Here is a 23,072-nt window from a genome sequence, read left to right as displayed (position 1 = left end):
AAGACCCTACTCCCTTCACTTCAGAAAAGCTATACTTACACAATCCTCCTCCTGAGTCTCTGGTCTCCTGGCTTCTCAGTCTCATTTGCTGATCCTCTTTTATAATTTCCAGTGTGATGTGTATACCTATGGCTCCTTTATGGAGGCATGTCTATTCTCCAGCTTCACCTGAGTCCTAGTCCCGTCTCTCTCTAATGGGGCAGTGGATGTCTCTCGAATGCCTTTCTCTTGCATTGTGGTTAGCACCCTTCCTTTCTCCCTGCCAGATTCCCCATCATCAGGAAGGACCATCTCATTGTCCCTGAGATCCTGGTGGAAAGCTTCAGGCACCCTGGTTACTTAATGTCCTTCCTTCTCCACCTCTAATCAGTCACCAATGTCGATTCTGCCTTCAGCACCCTTCTCACTTCCAGGCCTTTGCCCTATTATTTCCATTCTCCTAGTCCGAAAGCTCACCATCCCACAGCAAGATAATGCCTCAGCCTCGCCGATAGGACCAGGAGATAGGTGGTGAGCTAAACACGTGCGTTACAATAGGGTCCTGGGGTTCAGCCGCAGGCCCTAGGGTGGGAGAGAATTGTGGGGGTGACAAGCATCCACCTGTGGAAACTCCACTTCGTTTATTTTATATTTGGGGTTTTCATTTTATAAAAAAGGTCTTCAGTTTCAAAAAGCTTTCAAAATCACTGTTAAAAATTGAATTTTTAAAACATCTTTTTTATACATCGTAATTGTACATATTAATGGGGTACATGTTATATTTTGATATACGTATACAATGTATAATGATCGAATCAGGGTAATTAGGATAGCCATCATCCCAAAGATTTATTGTTTCTTTGTGTTGGGAATATTCCAAATCTCCTCTTCTAGCTATTATGAAATATAAAATAAATTATTAGTAACCATAGCCCCCTATTGTGCTGTTGAACACGATAACTTATTTCTTATGTCTAGCTGTATGTTTGTACAGATTAACCAACTTCTCTTCATCTTCTCCTTCCCCCTACCCTTCCCAGCCTCTGGTAACCATCATTCTACTCTCTACCTCCATGAGATCAACTTTTTTAGCTCTCACATACGAGTGAGAGCATGTGGTATTTGTCTTTCTGTGCCTGGCTTCTTTCACTTAAGATAATATCCTCCAGTTCCATCCCTGTTGCTGTAAATGACAGGATTTCATTCTTTTTAAGAGCTGAACAGGGCCTGGCGTGGTGGCTCAAGCCTGTAATCCCAGCACCTTGGGAGGCCGAGACGGGCAGATCACGAGGTCAGGAGATCGAGACCATCCTGGCTAACATGGTGAAACCCCGTCTTTACTAAAAAATACAAAAAACTAGCCAGGCAACGTGGCGGGCGCCTGTAGTCCCAGCTACTTGGGAGGCTGAGGCAGGAGAATGACGTAAACCCAGGAGGCGGGGCTTGCAGTGAGCTGAGATCCGGCCACTGCACTCCAGCCTGGGCGGCAGAGCGAGACTCCGTCTCAAAAAAAAAAAAAAAAAAAAAAAAGAAGAGCTGAACGGTATTGCAATGTGTGTATACACTACATTTTCTTTATGAATTCATCCATTGATGGACACATAGGTTGATTCCATATCTTAACTGTTGTGAATAGTTAAACATGGATGTCGATTTCTGAATTTCCACTTAGTATTTGTGACACTTGGATTGTTTTGCAAATGAAATGGAATAATATAAGGCAGTGGTCCCCAACCATTTTGGCACGAGGGACCAGTTTCATGGAAACCTATTTTTCCATGGACTGCAGTAGTGCGGGATGGTCTCAGGATGATTCAGGCACATTACATTTGTTGTGCACTTTATTTCTATTATTATTACATTGTAATATACAATGAAATAATTATACAAGTCACCATCATGTAGAATCAGTGGGGGCCCTGGTCGTCTCTTCCTGCAACTAGATGATTCCATCTGGGGGTGATGGGAGACAGTGACAGATCATCAGGCATTAGATTCTCATAAGGAGCACCCAGCCTAGATCCCTCACATGTGCAATTCACAATAGGGCTCATGCTCTCTTGAGAATCCAATGCTGCCAGTGATCTGACAGGAGACGGAACTCAGGCAATACTGCAGGTGATGGGAAGCAGCTGTCAATACAGATGAAGCTTTGCTCACTCACCTGCCGCTCACCTCCTGCTGTGCAGCCTGGTTCCTTAACAGACCACAGACAGTCACCCAGAGGCTGGGGACCCCGATTTAAGGCACAGAAACACAACGCCTGGAACTTCCATCACCACCTCAGACAGAATGTCCCTGATGGCTCAATCTGAAGTCTCCATGTCACCCCCCATTTTAAGACTCCAGTGGGGCTTTATCACTGTCTTATTTGTTGTTATTGCTTATTGTCTATTTTCCTCATGGGAATGTGAGACCCATGAGAATAGAGGCATTGTCTATCTTGTTCTTCTGATTCTTCATGACCCAGAACCATCTCCAGCATGTAGTACATGCTCAATAAATATTTGTTGCAATGAATGAAAAAATAAATCTCGGTCGGGCGCGGTGGCTCAAGCCTGTAATCCCAGCACTTTGGGAGGCCGAGACGGGCGGATCACGAGGTCAGGAGATCGAGACCATCCTGGCTAACATGGTGAAACCCCGTCTCTACTAAAAAATACAAAAAACTAGCCGGGCGACATGGCGGGCGCCTGTAGTCCCAGCTGCTTGGGAGGCTGAGGCAGGAGAATGGCGTAAACCCAGGAGGCGGAGCTTGCAGTGAGCTGAGACCCGGCCACTGCACTCCAGCCTGGGCGGCAGAGCGAGACTCCGTCTCAAAAAAAAAAAAAAAAAGAAAAAATAAATCTCTTAATTCCAGAAGCTCAATGAAAGATGGGTTTTATTTTTCTCTTCCTCTTTAAAGTCTGCCCTACAGCCAGGTGCAGTGACTCACGCCTGTAATCCAAACACTTTGGTAGGCCAAAACAGGTAGATCACTTGAGGCCAGGAGTTCGAGACCAGCCTGGCCAACATGGTGAAACCCTGTCTCCACTAAACATACAAAAATTATCTGTACATGGTGGTGCACGCCTGTAATCTCAGCCACTTAGGAGGCTGAGGCAGGAGAATTGCTTGTACCCAGGAGGCAGAGGTTGCAGTGAACTAAGATTGTGCCACTTCTCTCCAGCCTGGGTGACAGAGCAAGACTCCATCTCAAAATAAATAATAAATAAATAAATAAATAAATAAAGTCTGCCCTACATCCTACCTAGCCTATGTGGCAGTTAGACCAATCCTCTCATACCATTGCTCTGCTCATATTCTCTGCAGCAAACCTCCAAAGATCCCTCATAGTAATTCAAGACTTTTTACAACCATGACTTCCTTTAGTAATTCAACTTTCCAATCAAAATGGCTCTGTCATTTTTCTCTGCACACACCATTATTCTGCTTGTATTTCTTCCATAATCTTCCTCCTCCTGGAAAGCCTCACCCCTTCCATTCTGTCTACACAGACACCCCTGTCCTATAAAGCCATCATATCTCATGTGTGTCCTAAAGCATGTCGTTTTCTGTGAGATCCCCGTATCTTCTGACTCTAATCCTAGCCATGTAATGCAGTGAAACTAATGTTTTTGTTACAGGACTTCTCAGCGCCCTTAAACGCTAATACAAATTGTAACTGGGCCAAAATGGGTTGAAGAATGTGTTTCCCAAATTTGCTTGACCAAAAAGCCCTTTCTTCGAAGAGCATCTTTCAGGCCTATGGTTCCGCGGAATAAACTTTGGGAGGTGCTGTTGTGCTGCCATCTGACTTTCACCTCTTTGGCAAAACTGATCACTCAGGAGCATCCTGACCCACTCTTCTGTGAACTCCATGACATTTGTGGTTTATATTATTCAATGAAACCACTACTGATGCAGTAATTTTCCTGTTTTTATGTATATACCTTATCTCCTCAACCTGACCAAAAGTTCTTAGACTGAGCTCCCCTGTGTCCAGCACATGATCTGTGCACAGAGCTGATTGTCAAAAAATACCCACTGAAGGCTGGGCATGGTGGCTCACGCCTGTCATCCCAGCACTTTGGGAGGCCGAGGCGGGCAGATCGCGAGGTCAGGAGTTTGAGACCAGCCCTGACCAACATGGTGAAACCCCGTCTCTGCTAAAAGTACAAAAATTAGCTAGGCATGGTGGTGCACACCTGTAATCCCAGCTACTCGGGAGGCTGAGGCAGGAGAATCACTTGAACCTGGAAGGTGAAGGTTGCAGTGAGCCAAGATCGCACCACTGCACTCCAGCCTGGGCAACAGAGTGAGACTCCGTCTCAAAAAAAAAAAGAAAAAAGAAAATGCCCGCTGAATAATTGAATGGAACTTTTCCATTATTTGCATTTCCCTGGTATTTTAATGATGTCTCTTTGCCAATGACCTTGTGAGTGTCTCCCAGAAACCTATCCCTTTATGTTGCCCCATCACTTACCAGTTCATATTGAATGCCCAGGATGGCTTTTACTTTTAGGACAGAAATGCATTATTCCCTTGTAAATTCTTTCCTTGCTCTCATTTGAAAAGATTTACCTTTAGTGTTTTTTGGTTTGTTTGTTTTTTTAAACAGATGTTATCACCTCCTGTCTTTGTCTCCAGCTATCTCACCACTCTGGAAAACCTGGGTGGTTGGGCATAGATTTAAAGATACAGACATAAATTTTTCCATCAGTGCATGACAAAGGCTGGGTGGAAGGCTTTTTGTCTGTATAGCATAAGAAAAATCATCTTTTATTCATTTCCTGGGATTTTGAAAGCTACAGAATCAACAATAATGCAACCCTGATGACATTTTAAAGGGATTTTCATCCAAGTGTCTTGAAAAGGTTCTGTTTAATCCTGTGACTTCTGTTGACACCCCATAACCATCAAACATTTAATTGTTCTTGAAATTTTAATACAAATTTCTGACCAGTGGTCTTTAGAGGGACTAGAAGTATCTATAATAAAGGGGATGGAGAATGACTTCAACACGTATTGATAAGCCTGGCCTGCCGGTAATTTAATCTTTGTACATTTTCTTGCAGTCTTGTGGCAACATCTACAAAGGCCTCGCTCAGACTGGCGCCTGGGGCTGCTTTGATGAGTTTAATCGAATCTCCGTGGAGGTCTTGTCAGTGGTGGCGGTGCAGGTAGGGGCCGGAAGTTGGTGGGAGCCTTGCGGTCTTTATGTTGATCACTGCAGAAGTCTATGTCCTCTTGTTTTCGACCTCTCCTTAGCATCTGCGTCCCTTTTTCCCTTGTCATTTCATGCGCCTTTCTCCACCCTCTAAAATCAGGCTCCAGGAGGCTGTCCTTCAAAATGGGTATTATTCAGTTACCCACCAAAGTAGATCCATCTTGGCTTTGGGACTCTGTTTTGTTCTCTGTAAAATGGGGAGAAAGAAGATCTGTCCTACCTGCTTCATCCGGGTGCAGAAACATGAAGATGGCAGAGCTCAGCTCCTTGGAAAGGCCATGTACTTTGGTTATAAACCAAGGCTTAAATTTCAGTTATTTTATTTCCTTTTGGAATCTTTGGGCAAGTTGTTCCACCACGCTCAGCTTAATAAAATGAAGAATACAGCATGAATGTTTTTTGAATGAAGTCACTTTTGGGGTAAGATTTTATGTAAGCATGCCACTTGTCTTTCAAGTCATCCAGAAAGCATTTATTAAACACCTACAACATAGTAAGTGTTACGCAAATGACAAGTGAAGTTTCCCAGTTGAGTAGAATGTGATCTCTAACACACACATAAAAAAAAATTGGAGCTCTTGAGATAGACGTGAGTACTTTCAATGTTCTAGAGGTGACTTCAATTCTGACTGAGCATGAGACTTCCAAATGTGTTACCTTGAAAAGATGGAGAGGATTCTGGATTTGGGTCAGGATCCCATGAACAATAGGAGCAGGAGAAGGGGGAAGGGGAACGTGAATAAGTTTTTGTTGAAATTCTGTACCAGGCACTTTTCATACATCATCTTTCACATTATGAAAGATCTTTCACGTCTTTCCACCATGGCCCTGCAAGCCACTATTCTCCCCATTATATATGTGGAAAAACTGAACATCAGAGGGGAACTGTACCTTGTCCATGGGTAGACTTTTGGAAAGTGGGAGGGTTGGTAGATGCACCCTGTGCTCTCACTGATGCTGTCCGGGTGCAGATGTGGGCACTGATCTGGTTTCTAGTGGGTAAAATGCCAAAGGAGAAAATAAGGCTGGAGAGGCAAGTTCGAACCCAATAGTAGCAGGCTGAAATGCCTTCCTCAGCAGGCAGCAGGAAACCCCCAGAGACATCCAGGAGGCAGATTGCCCCTCTATTTGGCAGCAATGTGAAGGAGGGGCTGAGCAACAGGAAAACTGGTGGCTGAGAGCAAGTCAGGGGTCTCTCCCAGGGCTTCTTACTGCAGCTGCGCAGGCTCCATTCCCCCAGGAACCCCATCTCCAAGATAAAGCACATTGTTTGCCAGCATCTATTCCATACCCCTCCCTGTAGGCTGAACGCCCCCATCTCCTGCTAGGGGCGGCTGGTTTGAGAACCCCCATCCTGCCCTTATCTCAACAGACCAAAGCAATCACAAGGCCATCATGTGATGATCAAAGCTGTGGCGAGGTGCTTGGGACAATGATGTGCCTGGTGCTCCCAGTGTGTGCCGCACACCATACAATCAAAAATGGTTTAATGTTGCTTGTGTTTGCTTTCATTTCCAAAACAGTATGCGCATAGTACAGAAAAGGAAAAACCTAGCTATGAGAGACTCTTTGATCCCTACAGGTTTCTGTAATCTTTTCAGGTCCAGACAAAGGAATAAGGAAAGCGTTTAGCTTGACTGACATTTTTCTAAGGCAAGAGGGCAGGATTGAGGGGAGGGTGGCAGAAGGGGGGTTGGAAGAAACATCAGGCAAAAGGTCGCCCCTGGCAGGGAAAGATGACTGAGCCAGCATCATCCCTGTCCCCCTTTGCCCTGGCAGGAGCCAGCATCCATCCACATAGTTCCCACATGTTGTCACCTCTCATCCTACAGACTGTGTTTTTCACAGGTAGGCTTGGATGTGGGGCTGTGGGTGGGGCGCTGAAGCAACCACAAAGCTGAACAGAGGTAGGGCTCATACCATCCACAAATCCATGCCACCTTCATCTCCAGCTGCCCCGAAAGCCACAGGCAGTCAAGGGGCTCTGCCAGGTCCCTTCACTCACCGATGTGGTCTGTCTTTCCATCTCTGATGTTTGACAGCCACTGACTCTTGTCCACACTCTTCCTTGATGAAGATCTGAAAGTTGCTGGAATGTGAGGCCCTTCCCTGGTTTCCAGTGGTGAAATATGGTTTTTCCCTTTCTTTGGGTTTGTTCTGTTCAGCAGCAGTTAGTAGAGGAAGGAAGACAAATGGCTAGCCTGGACACTCTGGGACTGAAACCCTTGAGCAGCTTGGCTCGAAAGAACTGGTTGTGTGCATCTCAGTAGCATCATATGAGTGTAGCTTGAAATGGGCTATGGTGAGAGTCCTTCCATCATGAAAACTGCCAAATTTTATGAATCAAGGGCATTTTTGCTCCCCTGGAGAGCTGGTTGTTAAAAATTTACCAGCGCACCTCTGTGTTGTAAGGATGTAAGCTGAATGTTGCCAGATCTTTTACGTTTTAAAGAGAGACCAGACATCTGGATTTTTATAAGAAATCAAACATGTTCCCTGGCTGCTTTCACCTTTGGCTGGTCACTTCACAACCTGGAATAAGGAATAATGCCAATGTTCGATGCTGGCTCAGCCACTTACTAGCTGTGTGACCTTGAGCATATCCATGTCTTAAGATCCACATCTGTAAAGGGAGTTAATAATAGCACCTCATTGGCCGGGCGCGGTGGCTCAAGCCTGTAATCCCAGCACTTTGGGAGGCCGAGACGGGCGGATCACGAGGTCAGGAGATCGAGACCATCCTGCCTAACACGGTGAAACCCCGTGTCTACTAAAAATACAAAAACTAGCTGGGCGAGGTGGCGGGCGCCTGTAGTCCCAGCTACTCGGGAGGCTGAGGCAGGAGAATGGCGTGAACCCGGGAGGCGGAGCTTGCAGTGAGCTGAGATCCGGCCACTGCACTCCAGCCCGGGCGACAGAGCGAGACTCCGCCTCAAAAAAAAAAAAAAAAAATAATAGCACCTCATTGAGGCAGTTGTAATAATTTTTAAATGAGTTAATATCTCTAAAGCACTTTTTTTTTAAGCCCTACAGAGAATAGTCACTCAACAAATGCTTTGATGATGATGATAATGGTGGTGGTGATGTTAGTGATGATGATGATGTTAATGGTGATGATGGTAGTGGTGATGGTGATCATTATGCTAATGGTGGTGATGCTGATGATGATAGTGGTGGTAATGGTGTTGATGATTATTCTAATGATGATGGTGATGATGGAGATGATCATGGTGATGGTGGTAATGATGATGGTGGTGGTGGTGGTGATGATGGTGATGATGGTGGTGGCAGTGATGATGATGGTGATGATAGTGATGATGATGCAGGTGATGGTGATGATGATGATGGTGGTGGCAGTGATGATAATGTTAACGATGATGGTGATGGCGGTGGTAGTGGTGGTGATTATTCTAATGATGATTGTGATGATGGAGATGATGATGTTGATGGTAATGATGGTGGTGGTGGTGGTGATGATGGTGATGATGATGGTGGCAACAGTGATGATGATGGTAATGATAGTGATGATGATGAGGGTGATGGTGATGATGGTGATGGCAGTGATGATGGTGATGATGATGGTGGTGGCAGTGATGATAATGTTAACGATGATGGTGATGGTGGTGGTAGTGGTGGTGATGATTATTCTAATGATGGTGATGATGGAGATGATCATGGTGATGGTGGTAATGATGATGGTGGTGGTGGTAGTGGTGATGATGGTGATAATGGTGACGGCAGTGATGATGATGGTGATGATAGTGATGATGATGGAGGTGATGGTGATGATGATGACAGTGGTGGCAGTGATGGTGATGATGATGATGATGGTGGTGGCAGTGATGATAATGTTAATGATGGTGATGGTGGTGTTGATGTTGGTAGCAATGGTGGAGATGGTGGTGGCACTGATGGGGATGGTGATGATGATAGTGATAATGATGGTGGTGATAGTGATGAGGATGATTACTATCTTTACTATCTTAACACTGCAGGAAATGGGTTGAAGAGTAGAGGCTCGGATACATAGGGCAGGGAAAAAGGGTTCACATTCTGGTCTCACAGGTCTTCTCTATGCCCTTCACTCCTTCTCAACTAGAACAACCTCAAGCTATCTTATCAAGCTTAACAATGTACTAATCAAGGAGGCAGTGCCCAACAGCCATTGTTCCCCCTGGATAGTAGATAGACACTGCTATCTACTATTTTTTGCTTTATTGCTATCTAATATTTTGCTTTATTTTGAAGCTGCTCAACACAAGGTCAGCAATACATTCTCTAAGATCACTTAGTTCCTGTTTGTTCCTGGAATCAAATAAAATAAGTTCAACTTGGGAGTCCCTGATGCTGTCACACTCTGATTTAGGAACATACCCATCAGAGATATTTCTCAAGAAAGTGGCCTGACAACAGCCCAGGCAAAATCTGAGCTGGTAACTTTTGAAATTGAATACCCATCCAAGGAGAAAATTGCACTTAATTATTCACACGGCAATCCAGGCTGGCATATTGGTTCAGAAGCCACACCAGCTGCTGACAGTTCTCTGCCACCCTCCCCTCTCCTCCTCTCCACTCCTTGTCCGTCTGTGCTCCTCTTCCCAGTAACTCCTACAAAAGTGATTATGCTGCTGGTCCACAGCGTCTTTGTCAGTGGACATTCTCATATCTCCATCATACTGGTCAAGCAAAGTCACATAGCCACTTGGGAAAAACTTCAATGTAGCAATTCCAAAAAAAATTACTCTGCTATTTTAAAAATGTCTAAGATATTACTTACTTTTTTCTGGAATCTCTTCTTTACTATTGCAATCAGCTGTCTATGCTTTGGGTTATCTGTGCCTGGGGACATGTGCCACAAGGACACACCCCATTGCCCTGTCCCCCTCCATGCCCTCTGGCCAGGCATCCCTGGCACTTTCTTCTCTTCCCTGCAGTACAAGCCCGGATAATGGGTTGGGCAGAGGCAGGAAGCAGGTAGAAGCAGAAGATCATTCAGCAAAGACTTGGGAGCCCACCAGAGCAGGGCTCTAAGTACTCCAAGCACCAAACAAATGCTCCAGTCTCAGAGCCAAGGGAGCTTCCCATGTGACACCCTTTAGAGAGAAGCTTAAAGTCGAATGGGGGGGAAAAAAACACCAGAAATGTTAAAATGTTTAAAAAGTGGTGAGTGGGTTGCAATTCCTAAAGGCAACAGACTTCAATCTGCCATTGCAGTGGGAAGCGTGGAGCGGGCCAGAGAGGATGTTAAATAGCACATGGCATTTGGGGCAAAGACTTGAAAAGAGAAGGACCATGGGGGACCACAAAATGAGCCACTCTCCTAGAATAGAAGGGCCAAGGTAGAGGGCTGAGGAGAAAAAGCCAAGATCCCCATAGCATAGGGCTAGCCCATGACCTCCTTAAAGTATGTCACCTGCACAGAGACAGCACGGCCTTAATACTTCACTGAGTGAGTCAGACACAAGTCCCTAGCCTGAGTGGGAGGATACAGGGACAGAAGCCTCTGTGATCAGCAGCTTCCAGTCATGAGAGGAAAGGTGTCATCCTCATGCAAGTAATGCAGCGCTTATGGTCAGACAGGCACGCAAGGCTTGTGCAGATAACAAGGTTGATCACTGGACATCAGGGCTGGCTTGCAATATATAGAAGTAAAACCTAGCCAGGTGGGGTGGCTCACGCCTGTAATCCCAGCACTTTGGGAGGCCGAGGCGGGCAGATCACAAGGTCAGGAGATCGAGACCATCCTGGCTAACACAGTGAAACCCCGTCTCTACTAAAAATTACAAAAACTTAGCCAGGCATGGTGGCGGGCGCCCGTAGTCCCACCGACTCGGGAGGCTGAGGCAGGAGAATGGCATGAACCCGGGAGGCGGAGCTTGCAGTGAGCCAAGATCGCGCCACTGCACTCCAGCCTAGGTGACAGTGCAAGACTCTATCTCAAAAAAAAAATAAAAAAAAAAAATAATAAAACCTAGGCAAAGTATCCAAATGATAAGGCAGAAAATACGTTCCATGAGAGATGTGCAATTTTAAGGGCCATAGAGACTGGAAAGAGACTGGAAAGAGATGAGTTGCCCCATCTGGTTGAGGGGCAACTGTGGACCGTGAAACTGGGATGGGGCAGGGTAGCCCAGTGGCAAGAACAGTTCATTGACTTTCAGGTAGGTGTCCTGAGAGTGACAGCAGAGGGTGCCGGGCGTGGCTGGTGTCATCTAGTCCCACACTACTCAAACTGTGAACCAACAGCACCAGCACTCCCTGGGAGCTTGTTAGAAATGCGGAGTCTCAGGCCCGACCCCAGACCTGCTGAAACAGAATCTTCATGTTAACACATCCTCCAGTGATTTCTACGCACAATAAAATCAGGGACTGTGCCTCCCTGGCACAGGCATCTCAACCCTGGCTGCACATTAGAATGGCCTGGGTAATTCTACAAAATAGTAATGCACAGTCTGCACCCCAAAAAGGCGTTGATTTAGTTCCTGTGGAATAGGACCAGTGGGTACTTTCTAAAAACTTTCCACGTGGTTCACACGTTCAGCAAATTTTGAGAACCAGAGCTGAGAGAGAGACTGAAAAATGAGGAAAACACCGCTGAGGACTGTAGAGTTTGGGTTCACATCAAGACCCCCAAGACTGAGCCCAGTTTGTCCCAGCCAGTGCTCTACAGGGGCAAAACCTCTCCAGGCCAGGTGGGGCAGAAGGAAGTGGGAGACCCAGGCTGATCTGAGAGAGGGAGAGAGGGGAACCTCTGGCCTTTTCCAGGACCCGGACCTGGAAAGCCTTTTCCAGGCTTCCTGGACCCTGATCATTGTTATGTTCCAATGATTTGCTCTGCAGACCTCAGTTGCTGCTAAATCCTGTCCTGTACAAACCAGGCTATCCAAAATTGCTATGAGCACCGATGCTCCAACATTAACTGCATCTTTGAGTCTGTTCAACACCCTCCCGTCTGAGAGAGGGAAGTCAGTGTGCAGCTATGAATGAGGCCACCTGGGCAGAGGTAGGGATGAGTAGAAATGTAAGAATTGACTGGACTGCAGTGGTTCTCATATTTCAGCATGCATCAGAATCACCTGGAGGGCCTGTTCCCACGTGCCTTGCTCAACCTCATTCCCAGAATTTCTGATTTGATTTATCTTGGAGGTGGAGCTAAGAATTTGCATGGGAATTGGTTTGGACCCAAGGACACATGGTGTGGGATGGAGGTTAAGTATATCTTCTCAGCCTCAGAGTCCTCACTGGTAAAATGTTTGGTCTAGATCGGGGCTTGTCAGCCTCAGCACAATTGATGCTTTCGGCCGATCATTCTGTGAAGATCTATCCTCTGCATTGTGGATGTTGAGCAGCATCCCTGGCCTCTACCCACTGAATGCCGGCAGCAACCCCCGCTCCTTGCTGTGACAACAAAAGTGTCTCCAGACATTGCCACATGACCCCTGGGAGAGAGGAATTGCCAACTCATCCCCAATTGAGAACACTGGTTCCTACATATCTTTCCGTTTTTATTCATTTGTGTTCTTTCTTTCTTTGTTTTCTTGTTTTGTTTTTTGTTTTTTGTTTTCGAGACGGAGTCTCACTCTGTTGCTCAGGCTGGAGTACAGTGGCATGATCTCGGCTCACTTCAATAACCGCCTCCCTGGTTCAAGCGATTCTCCTGTCTCAGCCTCCCAAGTAACTGGATTGCAGGCACGTGCCATCACACACGGCTAATTTTTTTGTATTTTTAGTAGAGACGGGATTTCACTTTGTTAGCCAGGATGGTCTCGATCTCCTGACCTCATGATCCGCCCACCTCGACCTCCCAAAGTGCTGGGATTACAGGCATGATTATTTGTCTTTTTAATGGGTGGCAAAACCATCTTTTCTTATTTTGTGGGAAGTATGCCTCTAAATTATAACAAACATGATAGTTTTCAGAGTAAAATAAATTGCTCTGAAAACGTATATGTTTGGTGAGAAACTCGTCTGTGGCTAGCACAGTGCTTCTTCTGGTACAAGAGCGTTTGGGGGAAGTAGCTAAAAGCATATGCTTCGGCATCAGATTGCCTGGCTTTTAAACTTGAGCTGCTCCACTTACCAACTGTGGGGTTTCAGGCAAGTTTCTTTTTTTTTTTTCTTTTAACTTTTTATTTTGAACCAATTTTAGATTTATAGAAAAGTTGTAAAAATAGCATCGAATTTCTACATATCTCACTTTTAGCCTCCTCTGAATGCTAACATCTTACATAAACATAGCACAGTTTCTTAACTGCCCTCTGCCTCAGTTTCTTCATCGGTAAAATGAAGATCTAAGACTACCTATCTTAAACAACTGTTAAAAGCTTTGGATGGAATAATTCACAGAAAATACTCAGACTCATCCCCGGTACATACTGAGTGCTCAAAAATGTCAGTTATTATTTTTTGTTATTCACTGTGGCTTTAAGATCTTCAGAGGGCCGGGCGCGGTGGCTCAAGCCTGTAATCCCAGCACTTTGGGAGGCCGAGACGGGCGGATCACGAGGTCAGGAGATCAAGACCATCCTGGCTAACATGGTGAAACCCCGTCTCTACTAAAAATACAAAAATCTAGCTGGGCGATGTGGTGGGCGCCTGTAGTCCCAGCTACTCGGGAGGCTGAGGCAGGAGAATGGCGTGAACCCAGGAGGCGGAGCTTGCAATGAGCTGAGATCCGGCCACTGCACTCCAGCCTGGGCGGCAGAGCGAGACTCCATCTCAAAAAAAAAAAAAGATCTTCAGAAAACAGTACATTTTCAATAGAGAAACAGATCCCAGTGGGTGAGATGTGCCTGGCAGCCTTAGCTATCAGTTGCCAAACTACCTGTGTGTGTACTTCCATCTGGCTGGGCTTGCATTTAATCCATACATCCCTAGTCCACCTGCTTCTCCACTCCCCTGTCCCTGCTTCCAAGCATCCTGAAAGACCCTCTGGCCTTTCCCAGGACCTGGACGTTATCAAGGTCTCTCGGACCCTGATCATTGTTATGTTCTAATGATTTCCTCTGCGGGTCTCAGTTGCTGCTAACGCCTGTCCTGTACAAGCCAGCCTAACCAAAATTTCTATGAGCACCGATGCTCCAACATTAACTGCATCTTTGAGTCTGTTCAACACTCTGCCTCAAGAGCCCCTCTACAGAATTTTACACAAAAGCACAGATGCCTCCAATCCGAAAGTGCATCATAAATTCTTGCTGAGCGTGAGGTTTCTGGGCTTCGGTGTTTCGAGACAGAATGCTGAGTCAGAATGAACAGCAGAAAAGGTCCTAGGCTCGTGCCTTAGTCTTCGCCCAAAAGTAGCAGAGCAACTTATAAGTGCTAATTAAACTTGCTTTCCCACTCCCCAGTAAGGCGAGTGCTCTGTGTATTTTATGGACGGGAAGACTGGGAACAAAGGAGAGAACTAGGCTTTGCCAGTCACGTAACTCACAGGGTGATGAAGGCTGCAAGAGGCTCCACGGCAGAGCTGGGCTGGGCTGTGAGCCCCACGCAAACCAGCAGAGCTTGATCTGTTTGGCCAGCGTCCTGGCTGCTGAAGCCTGCTTCTGCCAGGATAGCATTGATATTCTGCACGTAGAAAAGAAGTCTCAGTTTCAAACTAATTGCTGTGAGCTCAAACGCATACAGTCATTAGCGCTTCACTCTGGGAAGAGAGCTGAATCCTAATTGTAGAACTGTCATGCATCCAGGCAAACTGTGTACTCTGGAGACAGCCGTGCCCAGTGGTAGATGGTCCAGCTGCCCCCCCAACCCCTCCCACTGTTTCACACACACAACCCTACAGCCCTATCTCTACAGAACCAGGCTACCCTTTGCTCTTCTAGCACCCTGGACTTAGCCGACCTGCTGAGGCTCATTCAAAACCTTGCACCCGCCCCAGCTTTTGGGTTTTGCTTCCAAGAATGTAAGAGGCTAGAAATTCCCAAAGACCTTCTGGGGCTGGGCTGGACAAGGCTGTGGGCTAGCCTGAAACTGTGTCCCTTTCATCTTTCCTCTGTTGCTGATCATTTTTGCTTAATCCTTTTCCAAGTACTGGGTGTGACAATAAATGGTTGAATTACACTTCTGCCTCTCCTCCCACTGCTAGAGAGTAATCTAGAACATAGATCTGAGCAGGTCAAGCTTCAGGATAAATCCTCCTCTGACTCCAGACTAAGTTTAAGAAAAAGTCTGATTTTCTAAAGAGAAAAGTACTAACAGTCCTCTGGGTCTGGCCCAGCCTAGCCTTGCTCCATCTGCAAAGGGTGACCTGTTCTGGAGGTGTAGTCTAGGGGGTGGCTATGAGGAGTTAAACCAAGACAGGGACCACAGTTGCGATGAGAATGGTCACATGGATATCCCTCATGTTAGCTGGTATTTCTAAGCATTTTCTGTAGGCTATGCACTTCACAGACTTTATTTCATTTACTTAGAACAAGCTCAGCAGGTAGCTATGGCATCCTCACCATCACACAATACCTGAAAGCACAGGCTCCAGGATCCATTTGCCTGGATTCAAATCCTGATGCCCCAATTAGTAGCTGTGTGACTCTGGGCAAATGTTTCCATCTCACCATGCTTCTGTTTTATCTGAGATGGTGATGATGTAATTGAAGCGCCCCACTCTGAGCATGGTAGTGGTCAGAACTGTGTCCAGCCAGTGGTCAGCCCTAATACACTTCAGCCATTACTGCAGAGAGAACCCACATTCAGGGATTTGAACACCTGTTTGCTGTTCCCTCCCATGCTCTTAACCACAGTGTGATAAATATGGATGTGGGCAGCCAGATTCATTGTTTTGTTTTGAGATGTAGCCTCGCTCTGTCAACCAGGCTGGAGTGCAGTAGCATGATCTCAGTTCACTGCAACCTCCACCTCCCTGGTTCAAACGATTCTCCTGCCTCAGTCTCCCAAGTAACTGGGATTACAGATGTGCACCACCACACCCGGCTAATTTTTGTATTTTTAGTAGAGACGGGGTTTCACCGTGTCGGCCAGGCTGGTCTTGAACTCTTGACCTCCAGTGATCTGCCCGCCTTGGCCTCCCAAAGTGCTGGGATTACAGGCATGAGCCACTGTGCCTAGCAATGGCCAGATTTCTTTGAGACATGCACCCAGGGCCTGTCAGTAAAGGGTCTGGGGTGTGGTCATCATGCCTGTCTTTCAGTGAAAGGGGCCACAGGACAATTCTCTGTCCTGTGTGTGACTACAGGCTCCCAGCTTTAGTTATGATCCTTCCACTGAAATGCAGTTGAGGAATTTCTCGCTGATTGATTGGTTCACCAGGTAAAAAGCATTCAAGATGCAATTAGAGATAAGAAGCAGTGGTTCAACTTCCTTGGGGAGGAGATCAGCCTGAATCCTTCTGTCGGAATCTTCATCACCATGAACCCGGGCTATGCCGGCCGCACGGAGCTACCAGAGAACCTCAAGGCTCTCTTCAGGTGAGTGTCAGCTCTGCCCCATGCAAAAGCCCCACAAGAGAAGTTTCTTTCATTTTTCCACTTAAAATGTGTGACGTATATTTTAAAGAATATTTGGAACATTTGGAAAAGTAGATTTTTAACAACCATCTTTAATGTCCTTAATGCAGTAAAATTGCTTTGTGCTTAATTGTGTTCTGTTCTCCTGTGTATACACATTTTAAATCCACACGTCGGTAGCCTACATTTGTGGTCTACATAGTTTTGTGTTGTTTTTTGTTTTTATTTCATAGTCTCTCATATCATAACTATTTCCTTCTATTAGATATTCTTGATAAATCTCATTTCATGGCTGCATGTTTTTTTATCAAGTGCATGGTTTACAATGTAATTAACTACTCCCGCATGGTTAAATATTAAGACTTTCTAACATTTAAAGTAAATTTATGCATAATGCTGTAATGTACATCTTTGTACATAAATCTTTTTTTCTATATGCATGATTGTTTTCTTTGGCTAGCTTCCCAGAAGTGGAATTACTGTATTAATGGGTAGAAACATTTTTAAGGCTCTTGATACACATTGCCAAATTGCTTTCTAAAAAGAGTAGTACCAAATTACACTCCTCGTAGAGATGCATGAGAGCACCCCTTTTATTTCACCCTTGCTACCGGTGGACATTGCCATATTTTAAAATCTTCTTTACTTTGATAAGAAAACACAAATACATTTCTTTGCAGGAACTGGAGGCTGCATTCTTTTTCCAGAAAGGAAAAGTTGGCCCAACAGAGAGAAAACTGAAGAATGCTTAGTGCCTTCTTATTTTCTGGTTACTGAACTTTTACCTAAGGGAGATAGACTGTGGGGAGCTATGACAAAACTTTTTTTTTTGAGACGGAGTCTTGCTCTGTCGCCCAGGCTGGAGTGCAGTGGCCAGATCTCAGCTCACTGCAAGCTCTGCCTCCCTGGTTTACGCCATTCTCCTGCCTCAGCCTCCCGAGTAGCTGGGACTACAGGCACCCGCCACCTCACCCAGCTAGTGTTTTGTATTTTTTAGTAGAGATGGGGTTTCACCGCATTAGCCAGGATGGTCTTGATCTCCTGACCTCGTGATCTGCCCACCTCGGCCTCTCAAAGTGCTGAGATTACAGGCTTGAGCCAGCACACCTGGCCGACAAAACTATTTTGTCTCATTTTTGGACTGAGAAACATAGTGCTATCTGTCCAAAGAGGTTGTCAACACTGTATTGGATTTCCAGAGGCGTTGGAGGTCACTGGGCAGCTTCCTGCGTACTTCACTCTCTCAGTTATGGCAAATTCATGTGTCGCTGGAGTGATGGCGGCTTCTCCTTCTTCATCCAGGTCCCTGTGTTAACCAAGAGCTCTTGGAATGCCAGCAAGCTGTCTAAACGGGTGCTACAGAATACTGCATTGTTGGCAATTTGTTCCTACAAAGTATTTATTAAATAAGTGTTGTGTTACAAATGATTATAGAAGTAGGTTATCACCCAGATAAGAATTCTTTCTTACCTTTTTTTCTTGCTGAATCTTTTTTGCTGAATGGAACTGTCTTTGCCAGTTCAGGGTGCCGTAATGAACATACTGCAGTTGGGCGGCCTAAACAGCAGACATTTATTTCTCACAGTTCTAGAGCCTGAAAGTTCAAGAGCAGAGTGCCAGCATGGTCAGGTTCTGGTGAGGGCTCTCCTCCAGGTTGTAGGCGGCCACCTTCTTGCTGTGTCCTCACATGGAGGAGAGAGGATGAGCTAGCTCTCTGGCCTCTTCTTATAAGGGTATTAATCCCATTCATGAGCGCTCCACCCTCATGACCTAATGACCTCCCAAAGGCCTCATCTCCAAATACCATCACATTGCATTTTGGAGGCACACAACATTCAGTCCATAACACATTCCCATAGAAGGAAATTTGGAAATAAACAAATGTATTTTTCAAAAATAGTAAGTACAAACATCTACTTTTACATTTAATTCTCTCAAAGGCCCTATGAGGTGGATAGTACTAGTTTCTCCAGTGTATAGTGAAAAAACAGATGCATTCAGCAAATTGCTCAGGATAGTAACCCTAGTTACTAGGGTCAGCTAGTGAACCAACTAGTAAGCGGCAGAATGCTAGAGTTTGAACCCAGAGCCCCTGCTCCCCCGCCACCCCAGTCCTGTCATCCAGGAACAATCACTGTAACCATTTGGCATTTTTTTTTCCAATACTGCATCCGTAGCGCATTTCTTTTTCAAAATTGGGATCAGACTCTATATAGTTTAGTATCCTACTTTCATTAGCTAATGTTTTTTTGTGTCATTATGTAATTTTCCCTTCACACCACTATTTTTCATGGCTGCATAGTATTCTGTTGTACCAATGTATATTTACCCTTATGTGCAAGTTGCAAAATAATTTTGAGAATTTAAACATTTGGTTGTTCCTTTGAATTTGAATACAATGTAAAATATTTCAAGAAAAAAATGTGCTCGAATGAAATGTTTATGAAAATTTCATATCAGTATAGGGAAAATGCAATTAAAGAAATGTAACAACCTTAGGTTCCTATTACATACCTAACAAATTAATAAAATGTAAGTAATTTTAAAATCAAATGTTTTTAGTGCCAGAGGAAAAAGAAAATTGCAACAAAGCCTTCTATAAAGCCCTTTCTATATTATTGTATATGCCATTCTGTGTCAAGACAGCGTTAATAAATATTGAGCTGGTGCAAATGTAATTGCAGTTTTTGCCATTGAAAGTAATAGCAAAAACCGCAATTACTTTTGCACCAACTTAATACACACTTCAGACCTAATCATTAGAAATTTACATTTGTATTCAAACAAATTTACATTTGTATTCAAACAAGTACAGGATACGCCCTGGGTGTCTAGGCTTACAGGAGACACGCATTTTGAGAAGGAAGAATAGGGGAACTCTCAGTTTCTTGAAAGTAATGGCAAAAACCACAATTACTTTTGGACCCACTTAATACATGCTTTAGGCCTCATCATAAGAAATTTACATTTGTATTCAAATAAGTACAGGATAAGCCCTGGGTGTTTAGGATTAGAGAAGACACATATTTTGAGGATGAAGAATAGGGGAACTCTCAGTTTCTTGTAGATACCCAGAGAAATTCAATTCCTTATTCTGAGCCTCGAATCTATTCTAAACAATTTGCTTTACTAATCCATGCCTTGTGTAAGACACACTGAACTCAAGTCACAAGACTTGAGTGGTAGCTCCAAGTCTGCCCCTGCCTGCTAACATTATCCGGCCCCTTAGGAAGGCGACTTCGTTTCCTTTATCCTTAGCTAACTCATCTCTAAGTTGAAAGTCTTCATGCTAACTGCAGCAACACATAGAATACATTGAAAGTCTTAGATGAAATAATGGCTCAGGTCTTTCCATGAGTTTTTGCACTCTCAGTTGCCTCCGTGTGTGATCTCGGCCAGTGCCTATTTTCTTACAGGTCTCCTCTTCAACACTGTTACTTGGGAAACTGACTGGGCCTTCTGTCTTCCTATACTCAGGCCTTGTGCAATGGTGGTTCCAGACTTTGAGTTGATCTGTGAAATCATGCTGGTGGCAGAAGGATTCATTGAAGCCCGGTCATTAGCCAGAAAGTTCATCACTCTTTACCAGTTGTGCAAAGAGCTTCTCTCCAAACAGGTAGGATCTCTAAGGAGGCTGCACAACCAAGCACCGTGCAACAGCCCCAGCTCTGGAAACATTCTGGAACAAATGTATTAGGAAAACATACTCGAGCTTTCTCATAGTCACTGTGCCCATAAGCATATCGAAAGCTCTGAACACTTCCACAATAAAGATTTATGTTCGGCCGGGCGCGGTGGCTCAAGCCTGTAATCCCAGCACTTTGGGAGGCCGAGACGGGCGGATCACGAGGTCAGGAGATCGAGACCATCCTGGCTAATATGGTGAAACCCCGTCTCTACTCAAAAATACAAAAAACTAGCCGGGTGAGGTGGCGGGTGCCTGTAGTCCCAGCTACTCGGGAGGCTGAGGCAGGAGAATGGCGTAAACCCGGGAGGCGGAGCTTGCAGTGAGCTGAGATCCGGCCACTGCACTCCAGCCTGGGCGACAGAGCCAGACTCTGTCTCAAAAAAAAAAAACAAAAACAAACAAACAAAAAAAAAAACAAAAAACAAGATTTATGTTCATTTTTTAGCTCTGCATTTTTCAAAATTAACCTCAAAACTCCATTTTTTAATAGAATACTTAGCAACACGTCACAGACACCAGTGTCCCATGAGAGACATTACAGTGGTCAATAAAAACCCCTGGAGGAAATGGTCTGTACCTGAAGGGACATAGATGAGGAGGGTTAGGGAAGCAGGTTAGTTGTTAACCAGCTTTGAGCTTCTCATAGTTGCTTGGCCTTACCTGTAGCTTCTGCCTAAGGCAGGAGGAAATTCACAGAAAAATTGTACCTTAGCAAAACATTACCTGCAAGGTTTCTGCCTTGAACGGAGAATTTCTTTTTGTCAAGGATAGATGACCGAGCTTCCCTGGGCTGTCTCCAGTGAGCTTTGGGAATATCTTGTTTTGATCACCTTTACTGCCATAACACAGGCTGTCTCAGCCCTGTGGAGTCTGTCCAAGATGCAGAAAATCCTGTTTTCCTCATACTTCTTTTCTCATTGTATCCCCTCTCTAGGTTCTTTCCCAACGTTGACTTCCAGGCCAGTGACTCCCTCTTTTAAGGCTTTATCCCAAACCCTCTCTGTTGAGCTCTAAACCTGTACATTCAATGGTCTGTACCACAGCTCCCCCGAGTGTTTAAAAAGCTCCTCCAGCTCAGCACATCTCAAGCTGATTTCGGTGAGCTCGAAGCCCAAGCTTCCTTCTCCTGTGTTCCCAGCCTCAGTATGCTGACCCCTCATTCACTCATTTGCTAACTCTAGGACCCTGGGAGTTACCCTGGGCCATTTCCTCTTCCTTGGCCCTGTATATAATTTTAAATGAACCTTTAATGATTCTATGTTCTGGATATTTCTCAAATAAGTCTCATTTCCTTTCCCTATTCATTGCTACTACTTGAGTTCCAAGCACCCATATCTTTTGTTTAAACTATTGCAACTGCCTTTCTACTAGTTTTTCCACCTCTCTTCTAATTCCTCAGATCTGTTCTTTAGCCACTTGCGAGAGTGATGATTTAAAAACGCTCCTCACTTGTCCTAAGATAGAGACCAATGTCCTTATCACTCTCTGCTAAAGACTGCAGGGTGTTCTGTCTCCTCCTACCTCAACAGCAGCGACTCACAGCTCTCTGCCTGTCGTATGGTGCTCCATCTCCATTGATCTTTTTTGAGTTCCTTGAAACTGATTGTCTTCTCACCTGAGCTTGTGGACATCCTGTTCTTACTTGCCTTGACTGCACTTCTTTTTCATCTGTGCCTGACTAAATTCCACTCCTTTAAGGTCTTCTTTAATGCCATTTCCTTAGGGTAGTCTGATCCATATCCTGGGTATAGCCACTGTGTTCTTAGTCATCATTGCACACTGCATTTTTCTTTGGTATCATTTTAATTTTTTAATTTTTTTTTTTTTTTTGAGACAGAGTCTCCCTCTGTTGCCCAGGGTAGAGTGTAGTGGTGTGATCTCAGCTCACTACAACCTCCGTCTCCCATGTTCAAGCAATTCTCCTGCCTCAGCCTCCTGAGTAGCTGGGATTACAGGCACCCACGACCACGCCCAGCTAATTTTTGTATTTTTAGTAGAGATGAGGTTTCACCATATTGGCCAGGCTAGTCTCAGACTCCTGACCTTGTGATCCACCTGCCTCGGCCTCCCAAAGTGCTGGGATTACAGGTGTGAGTCACCGTGCCCAGCCTCCTTGGTAGCATTTCTCATGGCTCTAATTAAATAGCAATCTGCTACAAGTCAAGTAGAGGAGCTGGGACTTGAACAGAAGTCTGAGTTCAGACTCCATGCTCTGTTCTGCCCACTACAGCTCCTTCCCACACCATGCTGCCACCTGAAGCCTGCTATCAGCAGTGTGGTCTGCTCTTCCACAGACCCTACTAGCAGCACCATGACCAGGGGGTTCATCTTTGACAGAACCCACTTTAAGGAGCTATTCTTGAAACCTCTTTTCCCATAGAACATGAAGGTCTCCAAGGCAGTGCATGTAAGCTCAGCATCTACCATCTCTAAGAGTTAACATGGTTCGCTCCTTGACAGCCCTTCCAATTCTACCTGCTGAGTGTTCAAGGAGTAGCCAGATAGGTTTGAAAATGGTTCTGTTTGATCTCTCTGACCCCTACATCATTTGTATGTTCTGTGTCTGCCCTGCTGTTGTCACAACTGGAAAAGTAGCTAGTGTTCGACCAGGAACTAGAATTCTGGAATCATAATTTTCTAAGTCATTCCTTCCCATGTCTCTGCTCAAGCTTCAGAGGTGACCTAATGGTGATAGGATATTTATGATTCTACAGACACTCACCCTAGCACATGG

General features: G+C 45.1%; 1 protein-coding gene across 1 annotated transcript in view; it reads left to right on the top strand.

The window, feature by feature from the left end:
• Nucleotides 1-23,072, top strand: part of DNAH9 (dynein axonemal heavy chain 9) — a 386,382-nt gene that overhangs the window by 135,344 nt on the left and 227,966 nt on the right. The window contains exons 28-30 of the mRNA XM_033184520.1: nucleotides 5,037-5,141; nucleotides 16,454-16,611; nucleotides 20,128-20,266. Coding sequence (XP_033040411.1) covers nucleotides 5,037-5,141; nucleotides 16,454-16,611; nucleotides 20,128-20,266 — 402 coding nt within the window. The remainder of the gene's footprint in view (nucleotides 1-5,036; nucleotides 5,142-16,453; nucleotides 16,612-20,127; nucleotides 20,267-23,072) is intronic.

The sequence above is a fragment of the Trachypithecus francoisi genome, unplaced genomic scaffold (genome assembly GCF_009764315.1).
Source record: "Trachypithecus francoisi isolate TF-2019V2 unplaced genomic scaffold, Tfra_2.0 Lachesis_group20, whole genome shotgun sequence".
In the NCBI taxonomy this organism is placed as follows: domain Eukaryota; kingdom Metazoa; phylum Chordata; class Mammalia; order Primates; family Cercopithecidae; genus Trachypithecus; species Trachypithecus francoisi.
Note: the sequence above shows the minus strand (reverse complement) of the source record. Positions and strands in the feature narration are given on the sequence as shown.